Genomic DNA, 25,525 nt, shown 5'->3' on the forward strand with positions numbered 1-25,525 from the left:
GATCTACGTCTGCCTGCTCAATATAAAAAATTATTAACAATAAAAATGTAAAGTAGTGATATGCAATTTAGGAGGCAAGCTTTCAGGTTCATATAAATGATTAGTCACATGTAATTCAAACACTAGTAAAAAATGAAAGAAACTGGAATAATTTGAATTACCTGCAAATTTCTGAAAAAATCGGAATACACAGACGCATATATAATAACATGCCTCAAATGTAAAAAAAGCGATATAAGGAAATTGTTTGACAAATTTATTAGATAAAATTAATTGTTAAAACAAGGGAATGCACATTTGTTAAAATAATAAATACATTTTTTTCCTGTTCAAAATTTTCTAAAATCATTGCTTAAATAATCCATTGATTAAAAAAAGTTATGTTGAAAATACAAAAAAGAAGAAGGCATATACAAAGAAATACATTATTACTTCGACAACTTTTTAAAAGAGGTATGTCATTTGAATCACCGTTTTTGGGACAACAAAAGATATACAAAGAAATGTGAATATTGGCATGAAAACTAAAGCAATATAGAGAGAGTGAGAGTAAGGACACAATAAAAGTATGAGAAAGTTGTCCCAAAAGTTGATACAAGTTATACAAATATCATTTCTTTTTAAAAAAAATAGATATTTCTCGAAGAAGTAGAAGCAAACATCTTTTTTTTTTTTGTACAAATGCAAAAGCTTGAAAAACAAAAGAAAACAACGGGAAACAGCTAAGGTCGGGGATGGATCAACCTTAAGGCATCAGATTGAAACAAAGTCTTCAAGCCTTCAGGAGGGTGATTCCAAATCTTCATCTTGATGTAATTTCTAGATCTAAATTTTGCAAGAAAATCTGCACACGCATTCCCTTCTCTAAGAGTGTGAGAAAGATTCACATCCCAATTTAAATTCAACAACTCTTTGATGTTAATAATCAATGCAGCATAGCAATGATACTTATTGGAAGACTTGGTTATGAGATCAATAACAATTTTAGAATCATAGTAGCAGCAAAGATAAGTGCAACCATTATTCCTTGCTAGGCCAAACCATAAAAAAATAGCCATAAGTTCAGCATAAGTGTTATTTGCAGTCCCAGGAAAGTAGCGGAAACCATTCACCCAAGGTCCATCACCTTTTCAATTAAGCTCCATGCTCCAGTCCGACCCGGATCACCAAGGCAGCTCCCATCCACATTTAGGACAATGCAATTCTCTCTAGATGGATGCCAAGAAACCAGTCTAGGAGCATTCTGCTGAACATTCAAACTAGGGAAGCAAATCGTAATCAGAGCAGCTAGCTAGTCTTCTAGCTTCAGCAAAACTTGAAACAAATGAATGGTGTTATTTCCCACACAAACAATATTCCTTGCTCTCCAATTCCACCAAAGACCTGCTGGGAATAAATTGATTGAAGGACCCATAACATTAGATTTCAGTCAATCATCAGCATTCGTCGCACTAAAAAACTAGTCTCCGTGAATCTAAGGTTGGTCCACATGAATAGAACACCTAGGACAAATACTAGAGGGAGACATATTCCTATTATTGAGCAAAACTAGAGTAGGAATAGCTTGAAGTCTCCATATCCAAAGCCAAGATTTTATACTACCATGGTTTCTAAGCACAAGATTTTCATCTGAAACCACATGATCCAAAGCAAACATCATGTTAATAGTACTGATCTAAGAAAATATATTATTATCATAAAAATATGTTTAAAATAGCTTTTAAGTTTTACCTAAATTATTCAATAATTTTCCTCCTTCTTCATTGATTTCATTGGTGAAAGGGATTTGCACCTTGTCCTCCTTCTTCATTTTCCTCCTTGGTGCACCTTGGGAAGATGTTTCACTTCTTGATTCTACTGAGCTGACGATGCTGTCATAATATTTCCGACGTTTGCACATTCAATTATCGATTTATAATAGTATTTGTTTACATGTCAAGATCTTAGATCTGTTGAGCAAATTTAGTGATTAGAAATAATGGTGCGAATGTCGTTGGGTCAATATTTTGAAGAATATCAAGATTGATAAAGATTAAAATTATGTATATTTTTTATTTTGATTTCTTGGGTTTCCGTTTGAATTTATTTAGTTTTAAACATTTGGTTTGGTTGGATTTTTTTTTTATTTTTTTTGTTTGGGTGATTTGTTTTTGATGATTTGGTTTGGTTTGAATTGGTATGGATGATTTCATGTTTATCTTTGGATATTATGAAGTTCAATATTGTTGTCGTCTATCGTTGTTTGTTTGGAAGACCTTAGACCAGATATGTTACTGATTCAAAGATGAACTAATTTTGCCATTAACTCCAATATTACTGATTAATACTAATACGTAACTTGAGATCTCTCTTTAATTAATTCAATAGGTCATTATCAATATGTTTCTCTATTCCTATCTATGCACCTTATAATAGGTAGTGTTCTTGATTGTCTCATACTGGTACTTTGTTTACTAAAATATTTTTTCAACATTTTCCTGAACTTCACCTCAGTGTTCCTTGTCTGCGATACTGATTACTGATACGAGAGTTTATTTACTACCGCAAAACAAGGCTAGCATGAAACTCGCTATGTCAAAAAATACATTGTCTGCCATACTGGTACTTTGTTTCCTAAAATATTTTTTCCATATTTTTTCATACTGGTACAGTGTTCATTGTCTGCCATACTGATCAATTATTTTTGTAATGAAACTCGCTATGTCATAAAATATATCAAGGCAAATAAATTATATTTGTAATGATCATTTGTCATTGTAAACGAATTCACGTCATTTTTTTATGCTAATCAGTCCAATAGAACTAGTAATTTTTTTGTATATATTGATTGATATGCATAGTACAAAGCTCTTTAAAGTGTCTTGAAAATCTTTATTAAATAAGCTAAACATGGCTTAACAACGTATTATAAACTATTTTTATAATTTCTTTGGAGAGTTGAGATCAATTTAACTAAGCTCTTTCAAGGTAACTATTCCCCAGTGTTTGAAACTCACGACACCGAAATATGTGATTACATTGAATTAATTCATTTTCTCAAGTTATTATTGGTGTTGACCTATCAATGTCAGTATTGTATCCGATGTACGACACAGTGTCAGCACTTCATAAAAGAAAATAAAAATCTGCACAAAAAACCCTGTATACAAAGGGTATAAATATAGATAATAGCAACTATTTGTACCATTCACAAGATAGTTCCAAGTCAATCATAGTTAGCCAATTCGCTGAGGCATATAGAAACTCAAGTATACAAACATACAAAAATGAAAATACTCCAAAAAAAGAAACTCAAGTATACCAAGACACTTTTAGTTGAATAAAGTTAGATGAGTATCAGTACATAAACCGAATCCCAATTCACAAAAATCAAAAGGACATAAAAAGTAAAGATGGATACATATCTGTGTATAAATTGAATTGAATCCCATTACCTAAATGTAATGACACAGTTTTCCAGACCTACTAGTTCCAATTGGTTCCTGATATATTTCTGCATCTCCAAATCAGCCAATAAACTTTCTGAACAGAATATTTCGATCTTTATTAAAACTGTAGCATTTTCTAACAAAATCTTCAGCGACTCGATTTTAGCTTTTTCTTCACTGAAATTGGGAGTTCTCCAATTCACATTGAGCAGCGTCAAATTGCAGAAGCAAGGAAGGAGATGTTGAGTATCTTGTGTATGGAAGACACTATTAAAGGAAAAAAAAAAAAAACGATTCATTATTGTGATGCCGAGGAAAAATGTAGTTTGAATACTAAAAAACACATAATTAAAGGCAACAATACTAAAATAATGAAGATGATATATGATACATACCTGAAGAGTATCAATTCTTAGTCTGAGAGACTTTACCCTATGAAGTCCACTCAGTAGTTTTATTTCATGAGCAGCCGTATATAGATGGTTTGATGGAAAGCCACCCGTGAAATCAATATATGCTTCAACTATGGAGGTGAGGTTAACAAGAACAAATTCAAATGTTAAACAGCCTATGCAACTGAAAAATAAAAGATTCCCCGCATAAATCTTCTTTAGAATTGAGCAAATAATTTGCATGAAAATAGCGAAAGGTTATGCTCAATTCCCTTAAGGTGGGAATAACATTGATGAAATTGTCCCTGTACCAGCCATATCAGTGCTGCCTACCCAAAAAATAACAAAAACAATATAAGGATTGCAAAGTATCTATTGAATGGAAGAAGACAAGTGCCAACAATCTTTCGTTTCTTTCTCCTAGCTTCTCACCCGCAAAGATTTAGTAATACCCCTCAAAAAAAGATATTTCAAATTTGAAGAAATAGACAATGCCAAAAACTACTTAGCCAAAAGAACGTAAAATCAAAACAGAGTGTAGCATACATATAAGAGAAACAAAATAAAAAGCAAACAAAGAAAAGCTATGCATCAAGAACATTATGAACATGAACATGTTATTGCCTATATAATGAAAAGATTCAAAATAAAATGAAATCACCAGAATTGTTGTCTTTTCAAATAAACCATGACAAGTTTCAGAAAGCAAAACCAAGATAAAAATATGATTTTTAATCACCAAATATAAGATATTGTTTCATCAACACATGATTCATTATTCTACAAAAGACAAACTCAAATCGCACCTGCTTGTTCGTTCTTGTCATCAAGATCAGTTGTGATCAACAGTAAAGAATTCAAACGATATGCATCATCACAAATTAACCAAATGTTACATGCAACTCATTATTCTAATAAATGTTACACAGACCTGCTTGTTCGTCCTTGTGATGAAGCCACCGCTGCAAATGCGAAGCAAAGAATTGAAGCTGAAGCTGTGAATTGAGCAACGCAGGTGAATCTTCAAAGAGGGGAAGAAAACGGTTTATTTCTTTCTTTCTTTTTGTTTTTTTGGCAACTCAACTGAACTGAACTGAAGAAGAGGGAAAATGAAAAAATGCCTCTTTTTCTTTCTTTTCTCAATGGTCTTTGTTTTATTTAAATAGCAATATATTTTAATATTGTAACATCTAATTAACCTGGGTCTTAGACAAAAAATGTGTCAAGTTTAAAATAATTCAAGATTAAAAAAATTAGACTATGATTCTTATGGATGAGAGATTATGTGTCAAGTTTTATTCTTTTATTTAAAAATAAAGTTTTTTTTAATTATTTTATTATTAATATAATAATATAACAACTTTATATGATTAGATGATTTAATATTGTATTCTATTCTTATATGGCGGGTTACGAATCACACTGATGTGTGGCATAAGAATATTCCTTCAAAGGTCTCTTTGTTCGTGTGGCGTCTCCTTCGTAACAGATTACCGACTAAAGACAATTTGGCGCGAAGGAACATTCTTCATTCTAATGATCAGTTAGCGTGTGTAGCTGATTGTGGTGATGCAGAAACAGCACAACATATTTTTCTTAGTTGTGCAATTTCTGTCAATGTTTGGCAGCATGTCCGGAGTTGGCTTGGTATAGATTTTGTGGCTCCTAATATGCTTGACATCATTTTGCTCAGTTTTCTTATATGGCGGGTATGCCGCGATCTTCACATATTTTCTTTACAGTTATCTGGTTTGCCTGTGTTTGGGTCCTATGGAAAGAAAGGAATTACCGTATCTTCAGAAACATAGCTTCTGATCCATCAACTCTTATAGAGAAGGTTAAGTTAAATTCCTTCTTGTGGATGAAATCTAAACAAGTGTCTTTTACTTTTAGTTTACACGACGGGTGGAAACATCCGCTTTTGTGTATGGGTGTCCACTTGTAATTTTTTTCGTTGTTTTGTTGATGTCGGCGCTTTTATGGCATCAGTGATTTTGTAACTTTTGGGTGCTTCCATCTTTGCACACCTTGTGCGGGATGTAGTGCCTTAGTTGTTAATATATCTCATTTTGGCTTGTTCAAAAAAAAATATTTTATTCTATTCTTATGACAAACTTTGCATCAATTTTTTCAATTTATTAATATGATCGGTCAGTGTGCAATTATTTACTGATGTATTCAATAATGTGTTGCCATATCAGTTAATAAATATTACAACTTATGTGTTTAAATATGACAACTCGTGTGTTTTTATATTCATTATTTTTTTAGGGGGTTTATATATATTCATTAATTGACGAGGTAACACATCTTTAAATATATGTGTAAAGTAATTGTACACTAATGGAATATATTAATTAAATTACAATTTTATTTGCCATATAAAATTATTGGTTAAATATTTTTTTTTGTTACATGAGAAAAAGAAAAAAAAAAAGGATGAAAAAACCTGAAAATAAACTAAGTCCTTGAAAAAGACACATCTAAGGCATCGCCTAGTAAAGCTGATGTTAAACAATGAAGAGGTTCTTTGAAAGTAACAAGATGGTCTGAATTGTTAGCTCCCATCTTAGCAAGAATGTCAGCACGAGAAAGAGGGTTTGGAGACTCTAGAGCTATTTTGTGGATGATCTTAGCTATATTATTCATGTCTATCACCGAGCACAAAGAAAGAGGGATTAGGAAACCACATCTGTGCCAAACTGCCGCGGATCTCGAGCAAGAAAGGAGACAATGAAGAATAGTCTCATCTTCATTTTGGCAAAATGGGCAGGTGGGAGAGACATTGACGCCTCTGTGTGCCAAAACTGATTTGGTTGAAATAGAATAGTGGCAAGTTTGCCAAACAAAGAATTGTACGCTAGCTGCCACAGGTAATTTCCAAATCCAATTCCAAGATTCTTGAGAGGATTCCATTTCACGTTGAGAAAGAAGCCAATGATAACCACTACACGATGAATACCCTCCATTTAAACTAGCATTTCAAATCCAAGTGTCCTCCGTCTACGATATAATGCAAGGGTTTAAACTTTTGATGGCTTGAGAAACTATAAGGGGTAAAGTTGTATGCAAGTCATCTACAATAGATCTGTCATTATTCCACAAATTCTTGATCTTGAGGCATAAATCTGTTGGGTATGTTTTTTATCAATAAAAATATAATAACTTTTAATTTTTGCCACTCCAAAAAATTTCTTCAACTTTTAGTCCTCAAACATTTCCATCACCACTTCTAAATAAACTCATGTGTAAACTTCATATATTTGAATGAAAATTTACATAAATGTTTTGAGTATTATCAAAATATCTCACTAAAAAAACTAGATTTTTTTTAACAAATAATGAATTAAATATGAATTTTTTTTATGTATTTGGCGCTTGAAAGTTCATATTTAATTTATGTTTTGTTATAAAATTATATTTTTTTAGGAGAGGTTCTTATAACATTCTAAATATTTCTGGAAATTTACGTTCATTTCAAAAATATGAAGACTACACATGAGTTAACTTAAATGTATAGACCAAAAGTGACGATTGAATTTTTAAAGGATTAAAAGTCAAAGAAAATAATTATGGAGACTTAAACAAAATGATAATATATTTATAGAGAAAAAAAAACATATTTATATTATGATTTTATAAGTTATGGAGACTTAAACAAAAAGATAATATCTTAAAATTTGACACAATAATGTGTTAATTTTTTTTTTTTTAAAAGAAATAATGTGTTAATAGTTAATACTACCTTTTGAGTTGATCTAAGTCGTTCCAAAACAACCTTAAAAAATCTGACATGCTAAGACAAAAATATTTAATCACTCCTCTTACATCATCAAGATATTTGCTTGGTGACGCAATTTTTTTGGATGGTGTATTTAATTTAGATTATGATCATACTTTGGGTTTAACTAAGGTCGATGATAACAACAAAAAATGCTCAAGTCTTTCATGAAAATAAAACTAACCATTCATCCAAACACTCTAGGTTCTACATACCATACTTGTTTATAAGTGTCTCATACCATAAACTCTCTTTTCGGGTTCTGATTCTCCAGAGTCATTTAGTCACTCCCTAAAGCTAAATTAAAAAATCTTAGGATTTTCAATAACTAGTCCCCCCTCATCCAAATCTCTACAAACTAATCCTACGGAAGGCAATTAATACTCTAAAAAATTGGGAGGTAAGAGTTCAACAAAACTGGCTTTGATAATACTGAACCATTCACAGATTCCTATACAACCATCCTCCTAACAGCTTCATTTGATTTTTCTTCAAAGTTTTAGCCTTTACCAAACACGTAATTTCCATGTGTATGTTCAAACTGATCCTCTCATTTCTCATTTAAACAGTACACTCCCACACACCATGGAATTGCATTTTTTCAAAGCTCAAACACGTAACATTCTTCTGTTGTTATAACGTAACGAAGGAAAATAAAAAAGTAGCAGCTTAAAATCTATTATAACTTTTAAGAACCTTATACATAAATAATCCTCCTAAACTAGTATTATCAATATATAAAGTTGTTAACACATCTAATTAGGTTGCAGTTCGAATATGTAGGACAAATATTGCTTGATCAGAAATACATCACAAAAAGCACATCCACAATCATACACGATTTAATACTGCAAAATAGATAACTTTGGAACAAAAACTGAAACATCATATAGGAGAAAATCAAAATAACCACAAAGAAAAGCCATGAAAATTCCAATCTTTCTTAACACAGCATTAGCAGCTAAAGGGACTGGACAAAACAACCTAAACATCAATTATTAGACAAACACGGTAACACAGACAAAACATACTAAAGGGACACACTTAGTGGCCACCACGGAGGCGAAGAACAAGGTGCAGGGTAGATTCTTTCTGAATATTGTAATCTGCCAAAGTACGGCCATCCTCCAACTGCTTGCCAGCAAAAATAAGCCTTTGCTGGTCAGGTGGAATACCCTCCTTATCCTGTATCTTCGCTTTCACATTATCAATCGTATCAGAACTCTCAACCTCCAAGGTAATAGTCTTTCCGGTAAGTGTCTTCACGAATATTTGCATGCCACCACGCAGCCTCAAAACCAAGTGCAGAGTAGATTCCTTCTGGATATTATAATCAGCCAGAGTGCGGCCATCTTCCAACTGCTTTCCCGCGAAAATTAGCCTCTGCTGGTCTGGAGGAATGCCCTCTTTGTCCTGAATCTTTGCCTTCACGTTGTCAATTGTATCAGAACTTTCAACCTCCAAAGTTATTGTCTTTCCAGTAAGAGTCTTCACAAAAATCTGCATACCCCCACGAAGCCTCAAAACCAAATGGAGAGTCGATTCCTTTTGAATGTTATAATCAGCGAGGGTCCTTCCATCTTCAAGCTGTTTACCAGCAAAGATAAGCCTCTGTTGATCAGGAGGGATACCCTCCTTATCTTGAATCTTAGCTTTCACATTATCAATAGTATCTGAACTCTCAACCTCCAAAGTAATAGTTTTTCCAGTTAAAGTCTTAACAAAAATTTGCATTCCGCCTCTCAATCTAAGCACCAAATGAAGGGTAGATTCCTTCTGGATATTATAATCAGCCAGGGTTCGACCATCCTCCAACTGCTTCCCGGCAAAAATTAGCCTCTGCTGGTCTGGAGGAATGCCCTCTTTATCCTGAATTTTTGCCTTGACATTATCAATAGTATCGGAACTCTCAACCTCCAAAGTAATAGTTTTTCCGGTAAGGGTCTTCACAAAAATTTGCATACCACCACGAAGCCGCAAAACCAAATGAAGAGTGGACTCCTTTTGGATATTATAATCAGCAAGGGTCCTTCCATCTTCAAGTTGCTTGCCAGCAAAGATAAGCCTCTGCTGATCTGGAGGGATACCCTCCTTATCTTGAATCTTAGCTTTCACATTATCAATTGTATCGGAACTCTCCACCTCCAAAGTAATAGTCTTTCCAGTCAAAGTCTTAACAAAAATCTGCATTCCACCTCTCAATCTCAGCACCAAATGAAGGGTAGATTCCTTCTGGATGTTATAATCAGCTAGGGTTCTTCCATCCTCAAGTTGTTTCCCTGCAAAGATAAGCCTTTGCTGATCAGGAGGGATACCCTCTTTGTCCTGGATCTTAGCTTTAACGTTGTCTATGGTATCGGAACTCTCCACCTCAAGGGTGATAGTTTTGCCAGTCAATGTTTTCACAAAGATTTGCATCTGTTCAAATCAACATGGCAAATCATCATAAACAGAACGCAACAAATCATATTTCAAACCCTAATCAACCAAAATAGGGACAAATTGGTGTAATAGAAAAAAATGAAATTGAAATTGAACTACTAATTTGGCAAAAGCATCACAAAACCTATGATAGGTCACAAATCAGAAACACGATAAAGTAAGAAATTATAACCAACCAGTACATAAAAAAAGAACAGAACGCAAACCCTAATTAATTGAAATTGGGACAAATCGATATACAGAAAATAGAAAAATTAACAATTTATTGGGGAGAAGCATTCTATCTTCTATAACAAATCACTCATCAGTGAAAATTGAATTGATCAAGCACATTGAAAATTATTAAAAAATTCACAATAATGAAACCCGCATGTACTAATAGAATCGAATTGATCTATATATTGAAATCCGCATAATGAAAACAAAAGCATGTTGAAAAAATATTAAGAATGAATGAGGAAAAGATAGATACCTTGAATGAATCGTAGATTTGTCGAAGAAGAAAGAGAAAAAGAGCGTTTGGAAATTTTGCTTTGCGAGCGAATAGGTAACGATGAAAACAATGAAAACAATGGATGAAGGTTGTGAGCGAAGAGGGTTGTATTTATATCAAGGTTGTGCCGAGTCAATTACGAAAATAGCCTCCAAATCTACTAGTAAATTTTTGCCACGTGTAAAATCAAGTTGGTCAACTACGACAATTTTCGTACTACATAGTATGCGATTACGTTTCTAGAAAGCTCTGGGAGATTTATATAACGGGTGGCGTTTGATATGTTAAAAAAAGAATAGCGATATTTGTGTAACCATATCTGACAACAACTTACAATTTTTGTTACAGTTCAAAAACAATTGAGAGAGAAAAAAAAAAAGAGAATAAGAATATAATGAGTATAAGAAACAAGATTGATAAAAAAATTGTCAAAAAATAGATGATCAAATATTATTTCTCTAAAAAAATGAAGAATATGAGAATCCATTTGTATATTGTTTGATTTGTAAAACTGTTTTATGAACAAGATAAATTTGAAGCAAGAAACATGACAAAACTGAAATTTTTATACCTCGTTAAATCACAACACAAGTACTTTATGTCCCACATAAAAGTTGTCTAAAATATCAAAATAGTTTTTTTGTCTACATTTGTCTTGAGTTGTTTTGTCCGGTACTTACTATTTATTAGATCAAACGTACACTTGGTGTGTTGTCACAGAATAATGTTGTTACTAGAGTGAAGGAGCGTCACGACCCACCCCTTAAGACTTTGTTTGGAAGGGGAATGAAGGACTTTGGAGTGTGAGAAATATTAGCGAAAATGGAGAAATATTTCACATTTTTTGAAAGAGCCTCTCGGTTGTTAATTATTCATAACCCTTTAAAGTCTTCCCTCTCATTGTTCTCTGTTTCTTTCATGAATAAAGATTTGTTGGCACTTTAATGTGTATATCCCTTTGTACCATTCTGAAAAAATTTCAATTAACCAGATATATGGTTTGTGTGACCATATTTTTTTAGTTGCATGACCACTATTTAAAAGCTGAAAAATGTGGTCACACAACTAAAATGTGCGTGACCACTATTTTTCCACTTAGTTAACCAAATAAATTCTGAAAAAATAGTGGTCACGCAACTAAAAAAATGTGGTCACACAGACCATATATTTGGTTAATTTAAATTTTTTATTACTAATAATAGAGAATATTGATTATTTTTACTATAAAATATAAGAAACTTAGTATGATTCTTATAAGCAATGAAATGATATTTTTCAAAATATAAATATCGACAAATAGCTGTTTATTTCATAAAAATGATTGTAATTTATAAATTTATGAAGTAAGAATATTTTAAGTTCCTTTATTATAAAGAAACTAACCCATACTCTCTCTCTCTCTCTCTCTCTCTCTCTCTCTCTCTCTCTTATGCATACACGAATCAATGATAATTAATTGTAAAATGACCAGATATTCCCTAAAATTAATCTCTCTTATGCACACACGAATCAATGATGATTAATTGTAAAATGGCCAGATAGTCTCTAAAATTAATGAGATTAAGAAATTACTAACCAATAACATATTAATATAAATGATGGACTTCAATTTAATTATCTTATTACTCCCACCATTCCTAAATACACATCGTTGTTTGAATATGTGCAATATTCACTTAATTTAGTTTGCATATGGAGAAACGATCGATTTAGTTTGCACCCATGAAAATATGGTCATCTACCTACGTAAAGTCTATACGCGATTTCATGTTGTAATAGATCTCGTCCATTATTTGAAATCAAACGCTTAAAATTTTAACTCGGTTTTACACAATAAAACAATCTGGACCACTGATTTAGATTGGATGGCTCAAAGGAAATCCCATTCCTGAAAAGATTGGTCTAACGACCAATTTTTTTTCCACCATTAGACCAAATCTTCTCGCTAAAACATTCTCTATCTCTCTCTCTCTCTCTCTCTCTCTCTCTACATTTTGGGTTGGATCAAGGTGACTTTGAGTTTTGAGAAGGATGGCTTTGTTGACTTTGTCTCTCTATCTCTCTCACAATCGATCATTCTCTCTTATTAAAATAATTTATTTTAATTATTCATCCAACAATTAAATCCGTTAAAGCCATTGAAGTCACAAAAACTCCAAGTTGTCCAAATATTTTCTCTCAATTTTCTTCTTCTTTTTCCTTCTTTATTTCACCAACCTATATTGCCACATAGTTCACATTAAACTCATTTGTTGAAAGGTCTTTTTTATTTTTTGAATAATTTTATGAAAGATCTATGATTGTTTTATTTTTAAAATATCTTCCAATTTATTTTGCTTTGAACAACTTGCAGATCAAAAAGTAATAACATTATAAAAAAACTATTGCAGATAAATGTGCTTCAAGATAATAGAAATTGTGAGAAAAAGTACTAGAAATTGTTCCCCTCATGACGTTTTGCATGTCCAAAATTGCATTTTTCTCCTCAAAAAAGGAACATTGGAGAGGAATCACTACTTTGCTCTGATGTGTTTCCTTTTAATTTAAACGGACTTATTCATTCAGCCTTTGATATTAACTCAGTAACACTCTGTTTGGTAGAGGAGAAAAAGGGGAGAGAGAGGTTGAAGAGAGAGAGGTTGAAGAGAAATACACCACTTCTCTAGTTTGGTAGGGGTGAGAAAGAGGGGAGAGAGAGTTAGAAGTTGTGGGCCCCCACACTTTTTAGAGTCTTCACACATTAGGGAAGAAACACGCGAGAGACACAATTTATATGGCTTTTCCAATTATATCCTTCATAAAAGACAAGAAAACTTGAATGAAAATGGAAACTGTTACTACAGTATTGCATATTGGCTTGGGATGTGTATATTAGAGAAAACGTTTGTAAATGGGAATAACAGTAATAGTTATTTTTTTTTAGGAAATAATAGTATTTTTGTTTTTACAAGAGGGAACAGTAGTAGTTGTTATTGAATATTTAATTTTTTTGTAGAAGTTATTGAATATTATTAAAAGTGAAAAACCAAATGATTTTTTTTATTTATAGATATCTATGTTGAGCTAATATAAAAGTAAAAGAATTTTTTAACGAAAATAATGGTTTTTTTTTTAACGAAAATAATGGTTAGTTAACAAATTCAATTAAATTGACTAATAAAATTAATTTAATTTGTACAAAAAAACAAATTAATTAATCATAAATTATATGTTGTTTTAATTCAAGGATATTTTTGTCTTTTCAAAATATAGTAGCTTCTCTTTCTCTTCTATCTCTCTCTTCTTTCTCTTATACCAAACAACCCATCAAATCTACTCTATTTCTCATCTATTTCTCTCTTCTCATACTCTCTCTCACTTATTTCTCTCTTCTCACTTTCTTCTCATTACCAAACACACCCTAAAAGTACTACATTGCAAAATGAATGAAAAATTTCTCTAATTATTATGATCCAAAAATTGACGATCCTCACAACACCGCATCCACTAGCAGAAATTTGTCTATGCATCATACACAGTCTGAAGCACTTCATAAACATAAAACAAGAGCAAGGAAAATGAAAATTCACAAAACCACCGTGCTACTTGTTTTGGTACTATAATGCAAGACAAATGAGGAATCAGAAGATTAAAGTATACACTCTACACCACTGAAATAGAACACAACTTCTGGCTTTTCAATACTTGTCGTTTAGGGATGGTATCTTCATCCTCGACACGTCAAGTTTTTCAAAGTGTCTTTGAGATTAGAATTTTGCAGTCATTCTTATCCAAAGCAGGGAGCACCCCAGAATTTTGCAGGCTGAAATAAATGTCGAAAGTTAGACCAATGCATTCAATCTGTTCCACTAATAGCGCTAGTGGAAATGTTCACTATCTTTTCCCTATTATGAAAAGGGTAAGTGTTTTACTCACTTTATCCTCATCAGCTTAATCATCAGAGGGTTCATGGTGGCTGTAACAGAAACAGTGAAAACAAATAGCAATGATCAGCTCAAGATAATTTCAGAAATAAAAAAGCAAGGATATTACTGAAAAAGAGCTTTGTGTACATTTAAGTCAACATTAAAGTTTTGCTTATGATCTCCAGCAACTGGCCCACTATAGACTTAGTACATTTAAGTCAACATTTAAGTCATTTTTAAGTGCTAACCAAATACTAGTGTTTGAACTCAAAAAGCTATAACAACTAGTCTAATTGCTCAAACTCAACTTGCATTACGTTTTCATGAATTTTTTAATTATTTCAATCAAACCTCTTACTATCCAGACAAGAACTGGGACCCACATTTAAGTGTCTGTCTCTATGTCGATTAAGTGTTCCAACATCTAAGCATTGGCCGGAGCCACAATGATCATGCATACTGCTGAAACCTAAAAGTTTCCTCTCCATTATGTACATACTTCACACTATCCAAACGACCTAACCAAGCATTCAATAAATAATTTGATCAAACATATTTAGGCTTCATTGAGCATTCAATCATACCCCTAATGGTCTAAAAATGTGAGCGCAGGGTGGGGGAACAATGAACAAGTTTCCCTAAATTCATAGTAAAATGAAACCACCTAGCTGAAATTTGAAAGATAAGTTCTAGATTCTATGCTTTGTATGTCAAGTGTTAAAAGTAAGGAAAACCACTCTAAACAAGTAACAGTTCCATTTCCAAGCAAACAGAGTTTGTCCAATAAAACAAATTGATTCCGACTAGTCTTCGTAGTCTTACTAGTGGAGCAATTTATTTCATCAACCATACTTGAATATTATGGAATGAAGTTAAATTAGTAAATTGACAACCCATTAAAAAAACAAAAAGAATGAAAGAATTTAAGAAAGAAAGATTTACCATAACTTGATGACACAACTTTCCAGGCCTAAATCTTCCAATTGGTTCCGAACATCGTTTAACTTTTCAATATCAGCTGTTAAATGTCTCGAACAGTGTATCTTGATCTCCCCTAAATATGGGGAATTTTTTCGCATAAATTTAAGGAACTTGAATTCATAATCATCTCCATAAAAATTGAAAATGCATAGTCGATTGAGAGAAGATTTGAAACAGCAAGGCACTGAGTTCAACATCAAATCTTCACCACCTAAGTAGTCATTTACCTATTTAAGAACCACTGAACAAGTTAGACAGAAATGATATTATTAATGCCTTGAAATTGGCAAATACAAACACAGGTCCTGAATATAAAACATACCACCCCAGGAATCTCTAGAACTTTCAGTTTAGGAGTCTTTCGGAGAATGTCCATTAGTACTTCACTAGTGTTCTCGGGATTCCAAGAAAACACACCAAGATGTGTCAAATTGTAAAATGTAGGAAGGAGATGGAGAGTATCCTTTATATGGTAAAAACGCTAGTATGGAAACAAAACTACGTTCAGTACAGTGATATACATAAAATATGCAACGAGTATAAAAAACACGTAACTAAAGCCATCACACCCATTAGGTATTATCATATACAATATTTAAAAAAAAAAATACATGAAGATGATGAGAAAACAGGCAAACATACCTGAAGAGTATTAACAGATAGTGTGAGAGACTTGACATTACTAAGTCCACTCAGTAGCTCAATTGCACATTGAGAAGCATAGAGTTCATATGGTGGAAAGAAACCCCCAAGATCAATAGATGCATCAACTACAGAGGTAAGGTTAACAGGGATAAATTCTATTGTTGGATTGCATCCGCAACTTAACGATAAAAGATTCACAGCATCAATCTTGAGTTTCATATCATGATCATAACCAACACTAAAATGCTCAAATTTGATTCTCAACTTCCGTAATGTGGAAATTGAAACACTGATCTGCTTTATGTTCTTCCAATAACAATCGTACAATTCCAACTCTTGTAAGACAGGGCACCCTGAGAAAAGTCGTTGAACTGACTTCTCATTAGCAAACATAACATCTGAAACTACTAATTTCTTCAGGCTAGGGAAACAGATACCACTAGGAACATGTAGAGTGAACCTAAGTCCTAAGCATAGTTCATTCAATGATTCAAAAGCTGAGAAACTGTGTGGTAACACAAACTTATCATTTTCATGACCTAGTGTAAGGTTAAGATATTGTAACTTATGCTTCACGGCAGAAGTTATTATAGAACTAACTCTGTTTATATCAACAGTAGTTCTATAAATTTGAACAGCGAGCCTTTCTACGCAATTAGATTTGTGCAGTAGTCTTCCAACTAGATCTAAGAGGCAATTTGGCACGTTCTTCTGAATTTTGTGGTTTGAGTCATATCGAGGATAGGGAATTTGAAAATCAAAGACAGATAAGCAGGTCCACAAATACCTCCACTTCTTTGCTAACACGGAAGTTCTTACAACATCTTCGGTAGGTAGTAAAGAAAGAATATGAAGAAGAATGTCCTTGGGTAAGTCGGTGATCATATCATTCGCATTACGTTGTTGGATGTTATGCACATCTGTTGATGAGATAGTAGCAGCCATGATCTACGTCTGCCTGCTCAATATAAAAAATTATTAACAATAAAAATGTAAAGTACTGATATGCAATTCAGGATGATGAGTCACTTGTAATTCAAACACTAGTAAAAAATGAAATAAACTTTGAATAATTTGAATTACCGGCAAATTTTTGAAAAGATCGGAATAGACAGAGACGTATATATAATTGTAGTATTTTTTATTAATTTATTTTAAAGTTATAATATTAATTTTTTTATTAATTTGTTGTTATTAATAATAAAGTGATATTGCCTCCTTGATTGCTTGGTCAATGCCCGTTACTCTATATACCATGTGGCAATTAACCCACTACCTGGTCAATCCTATATTCTAGCTTTTATTGTTGCATCAGTTAGGATTATTGTTGCATCAGTTAGGAAAAATGGCAACGGTAAAATTACTACTAAGTCATACATATATAGAGTACGGTGCAGTGTTTGGCATATATATATATAGAGAAGCAATTTCACTCTTTCCCCTCCACTCAGAAACATCTCCCTATTAAGATATATATTCATATATTTAAGAGTTGTGTTATGGTTCCTTTGAGCATCCGATAGTAGTTCCTGTGCCCTTGCTAGTTCACGTGCAGTGTTAGTGAGAAGTGGTTGTTGTATCTTGGAGAGCACTAGCTTTGAGGCCAACTGCATCAGGTGATTGACCTGTGGCGGCGAAATGCTCTTAAGCCCAGTGCAATTGCACGCCTCAGCCAACGATTCGATAAGTTTTCTTGTTCTCTAATTTTATCTTATTATGAGTCAATTTATTTGTGTAATATTTCTCTTTAATTTATTTGTTAATGATAATTCTATGTCATATATTTCCTACAATCTTAAGAGCAATTCGATGGCATAGAATTATTATTATAAAGTTTAATTGTTACAGTTCTATTTTAGATTTATTTACACTGTTGTGAATGAGAAATTATTGACTCTAGCATATGTTGATTTGAACCACCAGTATTCTTTTAAGAGAAGTCTTATTACTATTTTCTCTCAGTTTCTAACTTTGTTTTATTTAGGTGAATCTGAATATGTTTGTAAAACTGAGTTTTAACATTACGTGGTGAACTAATTGCTAGAGACAGAATTGGTGAATAAGTATCTGCAAATTATATTAAATAAATTTCATCCAGCCATTTCTGTTGTCATCAAAGCCTGAGCAATGCTCTAATTTGGAAGCTTGAGTTATTTCTACTCATGACGGGATATGTTTCATCGATTTATTCTAAAAGAGTGATGTGTGATCTACTTCGTTGTAAGTTTTAAACTATCATTCCCTTGAAATCATCCACAAGAGGCAAGGTACATATCCTAATCTCTAAACCTCACAAGCCTTGTTGAAATTTGTTTCGTGTGTGATTGAAATTTAGATCTTGTGTTGAATGTTTATGGAAATATCTTACATCTAATGACACTAAATTGGTTACTGTGATTTATTTTGATAATTATCAACTATATTGTTTAGACTTGGACAAATTTCTAAAAATATTATTATTGTGGGCTAACAATTCTTGTGTAACAACGTTTTATGTATATCGCCTGTATATTCAAAAGGTTTTCTTTTTGGTGGTGATTAGTTGAATTCTGATAGTGGTATTTCTTCATTTTATAATTGTTATGTAGTAATTTATCATAAACGTTTTTACAGCAGGTGTGATTTGGTTCTTTGCAAATACATATTATTATCATTGTGTTTAAAACCCAATATTTTTCTTGAACTGAATTGTTCTACGTCTTAAGGAGTATTGTGATATAAATTGAAAATTGAGGGATATTTGCAAAAGCAGGAAAATTATGTTATTATAAAATACATTGATATGTTCACTTGATAATTTGTGTGAAATCTGTTCATATATATTTTGTTGAGGGACATTTTAATTTGTGAGAATTTACTTTGTACATGTATTATGTGAAACCAAGTTGATATGAGTGTGCAATGATAGCATTGATTTGAGAAATTTTGTTTGAATGTGAAATATTATTTAATTATATTATTAGAAAGAAAAAAATTGAGAAACTCATGGAGTTACATGCATTAGTGAAACAAGTGTAATTAAGATGTTGTCGCTTAAAAATAATCTAAGTAGACCTGAATATATTCTTGAGGCACTTGTTAAATTCATGAGTTATAATTGAGAGACACCTTAAAATATTAGTGACATATATTGTGGATTATTCATTGTATTAAAATAATACAATGATGTTTGATATATTTAAAGTATCCATTGTATTAATAATACGATGATGTGAAAATATAAAATTGTGTGGATTTATTTTCCCCAATGTGGGGGTGTCATCACTTGATAAATAATTCAAGTAGATCTGAAGAAAATTTACGCATGGATTTATATTTACCCAATGTGGGGGTGTTGTCGCTTGGAAGCATTGCCAAGTAGACCTGCGTAATAAATCTAAATATAGATTTAATTTTCTCCTATGTGGGGGTGTTTTGGCTTACAATCTAATTAAGCAAACCTATGATAATATATCATGGATGATGTTTTGATAATATATATGAGATACTGACTGGGAGACGTCTTGGTCAATGTATTATGTGTGATACAGCTGTATAGTGAGAAATATATATACATCGAAGGGGGATGGATTATGTCCAATACAAAAATTGAGAGTGATGGTAACCCAACATAGATTGTGAAAATTCGCAAGGCTATGTTCATATGGGTAAAAACAAGTCGCTTGTCAATTTGAAAGACACTATCCAACTAATTTTTTAGAGTTCATCCCTATGGTGTAGGATAGTGTATACTACAGCGTTGTAGGTTGAGTTTATAAACTCTTAATAAATCTATAGCTCATATATTTGAGTGGTGTACTTGACTGTGGTGTACACTTGATAGATTGACCTATATGAGTGTTGGAGGTGAGGCCGCCTCTATGAAAGCTTGGGCAGACTTTCTAGAGCCACTCATGAAATCCAGGCATAGGTGCAAGGCCAAAATGCACCACACCGCGTTGAACAAACTTTGGACGAGAGATCAATGTGAGTGATGAGATCACTGATTCACATACGGAATGAGGTTCATAGAGGTTATAATCTCACCGACATTCTAGTGGGTCAAATTTCATTTGCTCTATGTGCTAGTTCATAGTCCAAAAGACACTAGTGCTTATGCATTGATGTTTCAAGCTCTTAGGAACATACACAACTTTAAAATATATTTTTTTATGAAAGAACTTTAAAATAAATTGTGGGGGATTGTAATATTTTTTATTAATTTATTTTAAAGTTATAATATTAATTTTTTATTAATTTGTTGTTATTAATAATAAAGTGACATTGCCTCCTTGATTGCTTGATCAATGCCCGTTACTCTATATACCATGTGGCAATTAACCCACTACCTGGTCAATCCTATATTCTAGCTTTTATTGTTGCATCAGTTAGGATTATTGTTGCATCAGTTAGGAAAAATGGGAACGGTAAAATTACTACTAAGTCATACATATATAGAGTACGGTGCAGTGTTTGGCATATATATATAGAGAAGCAATTTCACTCTTTCCCCTCCACTCAGAAACATCTCCCTATTAAGATATATATTCATATATTTAAGAGTTGTGTTATGGTTCCTTTGAGCATCCGATAGTAGTTCCTGTGCCCTTGCTAGTTCACGTGCAGTGTTAGTGAGAAGTGGCTGTTGTATCTTGGAGAGCACTAGCTTTGAGGCCAACTGCATCAGGTGATTGACCTGTGGCGGCGAAATGCTCTTAAGCCCAGTGCAATTGCACGCCTCAGCCAACGATTCGATAAGTTTTCTTGTTCTCTAATTTTATCTTATTATGAGTCAATTTATTTGTGTAATATTTCTCTTTAATTTATTTGTTAATGATAATTCTATGTCATATATTTCCTACAATAATAACATGCCTCAAATTTCGGTCAAAAAAAAAAAAATAACATGCCTCAAATGTAATGTGAGAGAAAATATTGATATTGAACAATAATAGTAATTATATTTTTGGTGGTGAATAATAGTAATTATTAAAAACAAATGAAATACACACAAAAAAAAGTATAAATAATTTTTTTATAAAAGTGTTTTAGGTTCATGCTACCAACTACCAAGTGTCATAAAGGAATTTTCATAAAAAAAAGCATTTTCTTCAAAAAAAATAAAAAAAAGCATTATAAGGAAATTGTTTAACAAATTTATTAAATAAAATTAATTGTTCGTCCCCGTGAGCATAGCTCAGTTAGCAGGGACATGCATTGTTATATGCAGGGGCCGAGGTTCGAACCCCGGACACCCCACTTATTCTCCTTAAAAAAGGAGAATTCTAGCCACCAGGCTACCGACAAAAAAATAAAAAATAAAATTAATTGTTCAAAAAGGGAATGCACATTCGTTAAAATAATCAATACAATTTTTTCTGTTCAAAATTTTCTAAAATCGTTGCTTAAAGAATCCATTAAAAAAAGTTATGTTGAAAATACAAAAATAAAGAAGGCATATACAAAGAAATACATTAGTACTTCCACAACTTTAGAGGTATGTTATTTGAATCACCGTTTTTGAAATAACAAAAGATATACAAAGAAATGTGAATATTGACATGAACACTAAAACAATATATAGAGTGGGAGAGTAAAGACACAATAAAAGTATGAGAGAGGTATCCCAAAAGTTGTCACATGTTATACAAATATCATTTCTTTTTTAAAAAACAGATATTTCTCGAAGAGCACGACTAATAGATATTTTTTTAAAAGTTGGTTTTCCTAAGCCTGGGAAAAGAGCACGACCTTGCTGACCCATGTGTAGTATTTTGATCATATATTGAGTTCTAGATGTCTAAATAAAGTTAAACCAAAGACAAATGAAAGCTAACGTCTATATCTACAACTTTCATCAAGACATCTAAACTCAATTCGGAACAGAAAATTTCCAATTTTTTCTTCAATTTCGGATATGGAAAACAAACTTTTTCGACACCATTTTTCGGTCCAATTCTCACCAAACTCAACCCTAAACTTTATACCAAGTCTATCCATCCAATTACACCTTAATTTCACTTTAATCTACTCAATTCTCTAACACCACAAGCTTACATGATTCAAATGATCTTAAGTTGTTCCTTTCAATTTAACATATTAATTCAATTCTTAAACATGATAACAACAACAACAACATTTTCTCATCTTCATAATCACAACAACAATATTCTTCACATATCAAACATCAATTATGCAACAACTTCATGGATTTCATCAATTTCAACATAGAACTCAAGAACACAATACTCATATATTCAAATCATGGAATTATCATCATAACTTCATAAGCTCACAAACAATTAAATACCCATACTCATACTAACATGTTAGAACATAAATTCATCATTATTTTATCAAAAGATTCATGAAAGTAGAGAGAAAACATACAACCCACAACCACACAATTGCTCATAAATCATATATGATGAAAATAATCTTCCGTCTTACCTCTTAATCCAATAAGCTAGCCTCCTACAAGCTTTAATCTCCCTCTTCCCTTTGGTTCTTCAAGCTTCCTCTTCTTTCTCCTTAGGTCTCCTTTTTCTTCTCTCTTCTCTCTCCTTGCCTTTATCTCAAAACTTAGCAAATGATTTTCTACCCTAAATTGTGAAGACTACCACTCTTTTATATCCACATGGATTGAGTTTGATTCACTTAACTCTTATTGGACTTAGTCACTATTCTTCCTCATAAGAATAACATTACACATTTACTTCACTTAACCTCCATTTTTCTCATATACACCACAATTCTCTTAATTCCTCAAAACTTTTAGTTTCTAATAACTTCACGTAAATATCATTCAATTGTAAACTACCAAAATACCCTTCACTCCTAAATTACCAAAATACCCTACACTCCACAATTTCTAATAAAAATCCACTAACCTAAACATTTAAACACATCCAATTAATAATAAACAATTAAAATAATAATGAACTAAAAATCGGGATGTTATATTGTCGCGTCATTTTTTCGGAGATCAAGGCTATTTGATTAGCTTTTGACTCACTCTTTTATTTTCACGGCTGAACATTTAATTTTTAGAGAAAAGGGGAAAAAGTTCAAACACCCCATTTTGAAAAGATTTAGGGTTCGGGGGTTAGTTACATAAAGGGAAGGTGTTAGCACCCTTTATGTCCGTAGTACTCTACGGGAACCTCTTGGTTTTTATTTAATTAGTGTGCTATAACTTGCTTATTTTTTGAAAAGAATTTGAAATGATTAATAAAGGAGGACCTAATTATCTACATTTTATTGATTTGGAAGGACAAGGTCCTCTACCTACGTACCCGTGAAGGATCAAAATCACGTAATTCGTGGTGAAAAAAGACGTTTGATTGGTTGAGTGTTTTTTAGGTTTTTGAAAAAAAGGTTTTAAAATGAAAGAAAGCCAAAGTGGCAAGTGAGAATTTGTTTGTGTTTTTTATATTTAAAAAGAGACTCAAAATAAAATTAAATTGATTAATGTTTGATTAAAAAAAATAAAAGAAAAAGGACGGCACTTGATTTAAGATCAAGGTTTATTTAAAAAATATTTTGTTTGTGGTTATTTGCATGTTTTTTGTTGTTTTTTGAATAATAACTAAACTAAAGTTAAAACTATCGGAGCAAGAAAAGATAAATGCGTAGGTAACTCATGGTGGCTTTGGACCACCACGAGGACCTTTAACCTAACCTAGAAGCAAAATAAGAGGCATACACACACGCACGCACACATGCACCTAAGCTATTACATTAAACCTATTAATACATGCTAAGGTCTGCGGAAATAAATAAATTACATTTAAACCTATTATACATTCTAAGGTATGTGGAGGAAATATACATGTATATTTACATTAAGCCTAATATTTTACATTCTAAGTAGTGCAATAAAAAATAAATGACCTAAAAAAAATGACTATGTAAATATGCATGAAGATAATCCTAGACTAAAAAAAAAAAAATGCATGGATGATTTTTACAATGGCCTAATATATATTCTAAATTATGTGCAATAAACTACAAACCAAATTAAAATATGAATTACTAAAACAAGACTGCCTAGTGTACAAACTATGTCCATGTTAATAAAATAAATAGCGAAAAGTTAGATATGCATAAACCTAAACTAAAAAATGCATGGATGATTTAATTAAAATGCTAATAAGAAATGAAATGTGACGAATAGAAATAAAATGCCATAATGGAAAAATGCATGAGGGAATTAAACAAGATATAGTAATAAATATGAATGCAGGGGGGTGCAAGCAGTGAGCAGGGAGGTGTAAAAATTAAAAAGGACAGATTGGGCTTAAAGACAACTGAACCGGGTCGGGTTGGTTTGCAGCTGGGTCGGTTCCTGGACAGGTATATAAGGGTTGTGAACCCTAATTTTCTTTCATTTTTGAAATGTCTTTCTCTCTCTTTATCCCTCTTTCTCACCGGTCCTCTCTCTTCTTCCCTCAAGCTCTCGTCTCTCTCTGTTCTCTCTACCTGTCTTCTCCGATTGAAGAAAGGGGCGGTCGGAGGTGGCAGCGCGGTGGCCGACCACCTTAGGTGGCGGCGCCGCCGCTAGAGCCACCGTTTTTTTTTTTTTTTTCTGTTTTCAAATGCTCTTCTCCTCTTCTACTCGATTCTGGACTTAAAAGTTTCAAAAGGTGAGCCAACAGACCTAGATCTTAAAGATTAGAAATATTACCTTTTTCTTCTTTTCTTCTCTGTTCCGGTTCGGTGGTATGCCGTTTGTGGCTGGATTGAATTCGACTGTCACTGTTGTGACAGTGGCTCGATGTGTGTTGTGCGTTTTGCTTCTGGCCTCGCGTCGATTCCGGTGACGGTTGGGATGGTGGTGCCGGCCCTGTGTGTATGCTGAGTCTGGTATTTGTGCCTCTGGTTGGGTCGGTGTTGTGATTGTGATTGACGTTAGGGTTGATTAGTTGGTGGTATGGGTTCACGTGACTGGTTAGGTGGTGGTGATCGACTGCCTCTATGAATTTGTTTTGCAGGTTTGTTGGTTCGATATTGCAAGTTGGTGTGGGTTGGCCGATTTGAATTTTGATGGGGTTGTTGATAATTGAGTTTGGGTTGTGTTGTGATTGTTGTGAAAAAAAACGTCTCTGTTGTGTTATGTTGGTGTGTTCTCGCGCAGGTTTTTTGTATGGATTTCGGCTCCCCTTTGCTGATGAATTGCAAGTGTTACTTATAGGGTTGGACTTAGGGTTTTTAGAAAGAAACTGAATCCTCTGACTTGGGGAAAACGAAACAAATTTGTTCCTGGATTTGAGATACGGATGAACTGGAAATTGGATTGGGATGAAAAAGATGTGAACGAAATGAATGAATTGAAACGCATGACAGTCTGTGCTGGATTGGGACTAATTTGGATGTTATCAAATAATAAAAATGAAATGAAAAAGAAAATAATAATAAAAAAAATGAAAAACATGTATTTTTTTGGATTTTTATCGGACGTGAAAATAATAAATAAATAA

At 32.7% G+C, this 25,525-nt stretch overlaps 2 protein-coding genes across 2 annotated transcripts in view; both read right to left on the bottom strand.

Moving 5' to 3' along the window:
- Window positions 1-8,360: 8,360 nt before the first annotated feature.
- Window positions 8,361-25,525, bottom strand: part of LOC146931783 (polyubiquitin-like) — a 42,905-nt gene continuing 25,740 nt past the window's right edge. The window contains exons 2-3 of the mRNA XM_085703358.1: window positions 10,516-10,552; window positions 8,361-10,019 (exon numbers count right to left, since the gene is read on the bottom strand). Coding sequence (XP_085559484.1) covers window positions 8,646-10,019 — 1,374 coding nt within the window. The 5' untranslated portion in view covers window positions 10,516-10,552 and the 3' untranslated portion in view covers window positions 8,361-8,645. The remainder of the gene's footprint in view (window positions 10,020-10,515; window positions 10,553-25,525) is intronic.
- Window positions 13,959-22,650, bottom strand: LOC146931784 (F-box protein At4g22280-like). Its single transcript, XM_085703356.1, has 6 exons — window positions 22,497-22,650; window positions 16,065-17,025; window positions 15,745-15,903; window positions 15,384-15,649; window positions 14,452-14,491; window positions 13,959-14,338 (listed from the first exon to the last, which is right to left on the bottom strand). Exons 2-5 carry the CDS (start codon window positions 17,010-17,012, stop codon window positions 14,467-14,469), a joined length of 1,398 nt encoding a protein of 465 aa, XP_085559482.1. The 5' UTR covers window positions 17,013-17,025; window positions 22,497-22,650; the 3' UTR covers window positions 13,959-14,338; window positions 14,452-14,466.

Source organism: Medicago sativa, chromosome 4 (assembly GCF_051527215.1).
Source record: "Medicago sativa cultivar Bolivia chromosome 4, Bolivia_mono, whole genome shotgun sequence".
NCBI classification, from domain to species: domain Eukaryota; kingdom Viridiplantae; phylum Streptophyta; class Magnoliopsida; order Fabales; family Fabaceae; genus Medicago; species Medicago sativa.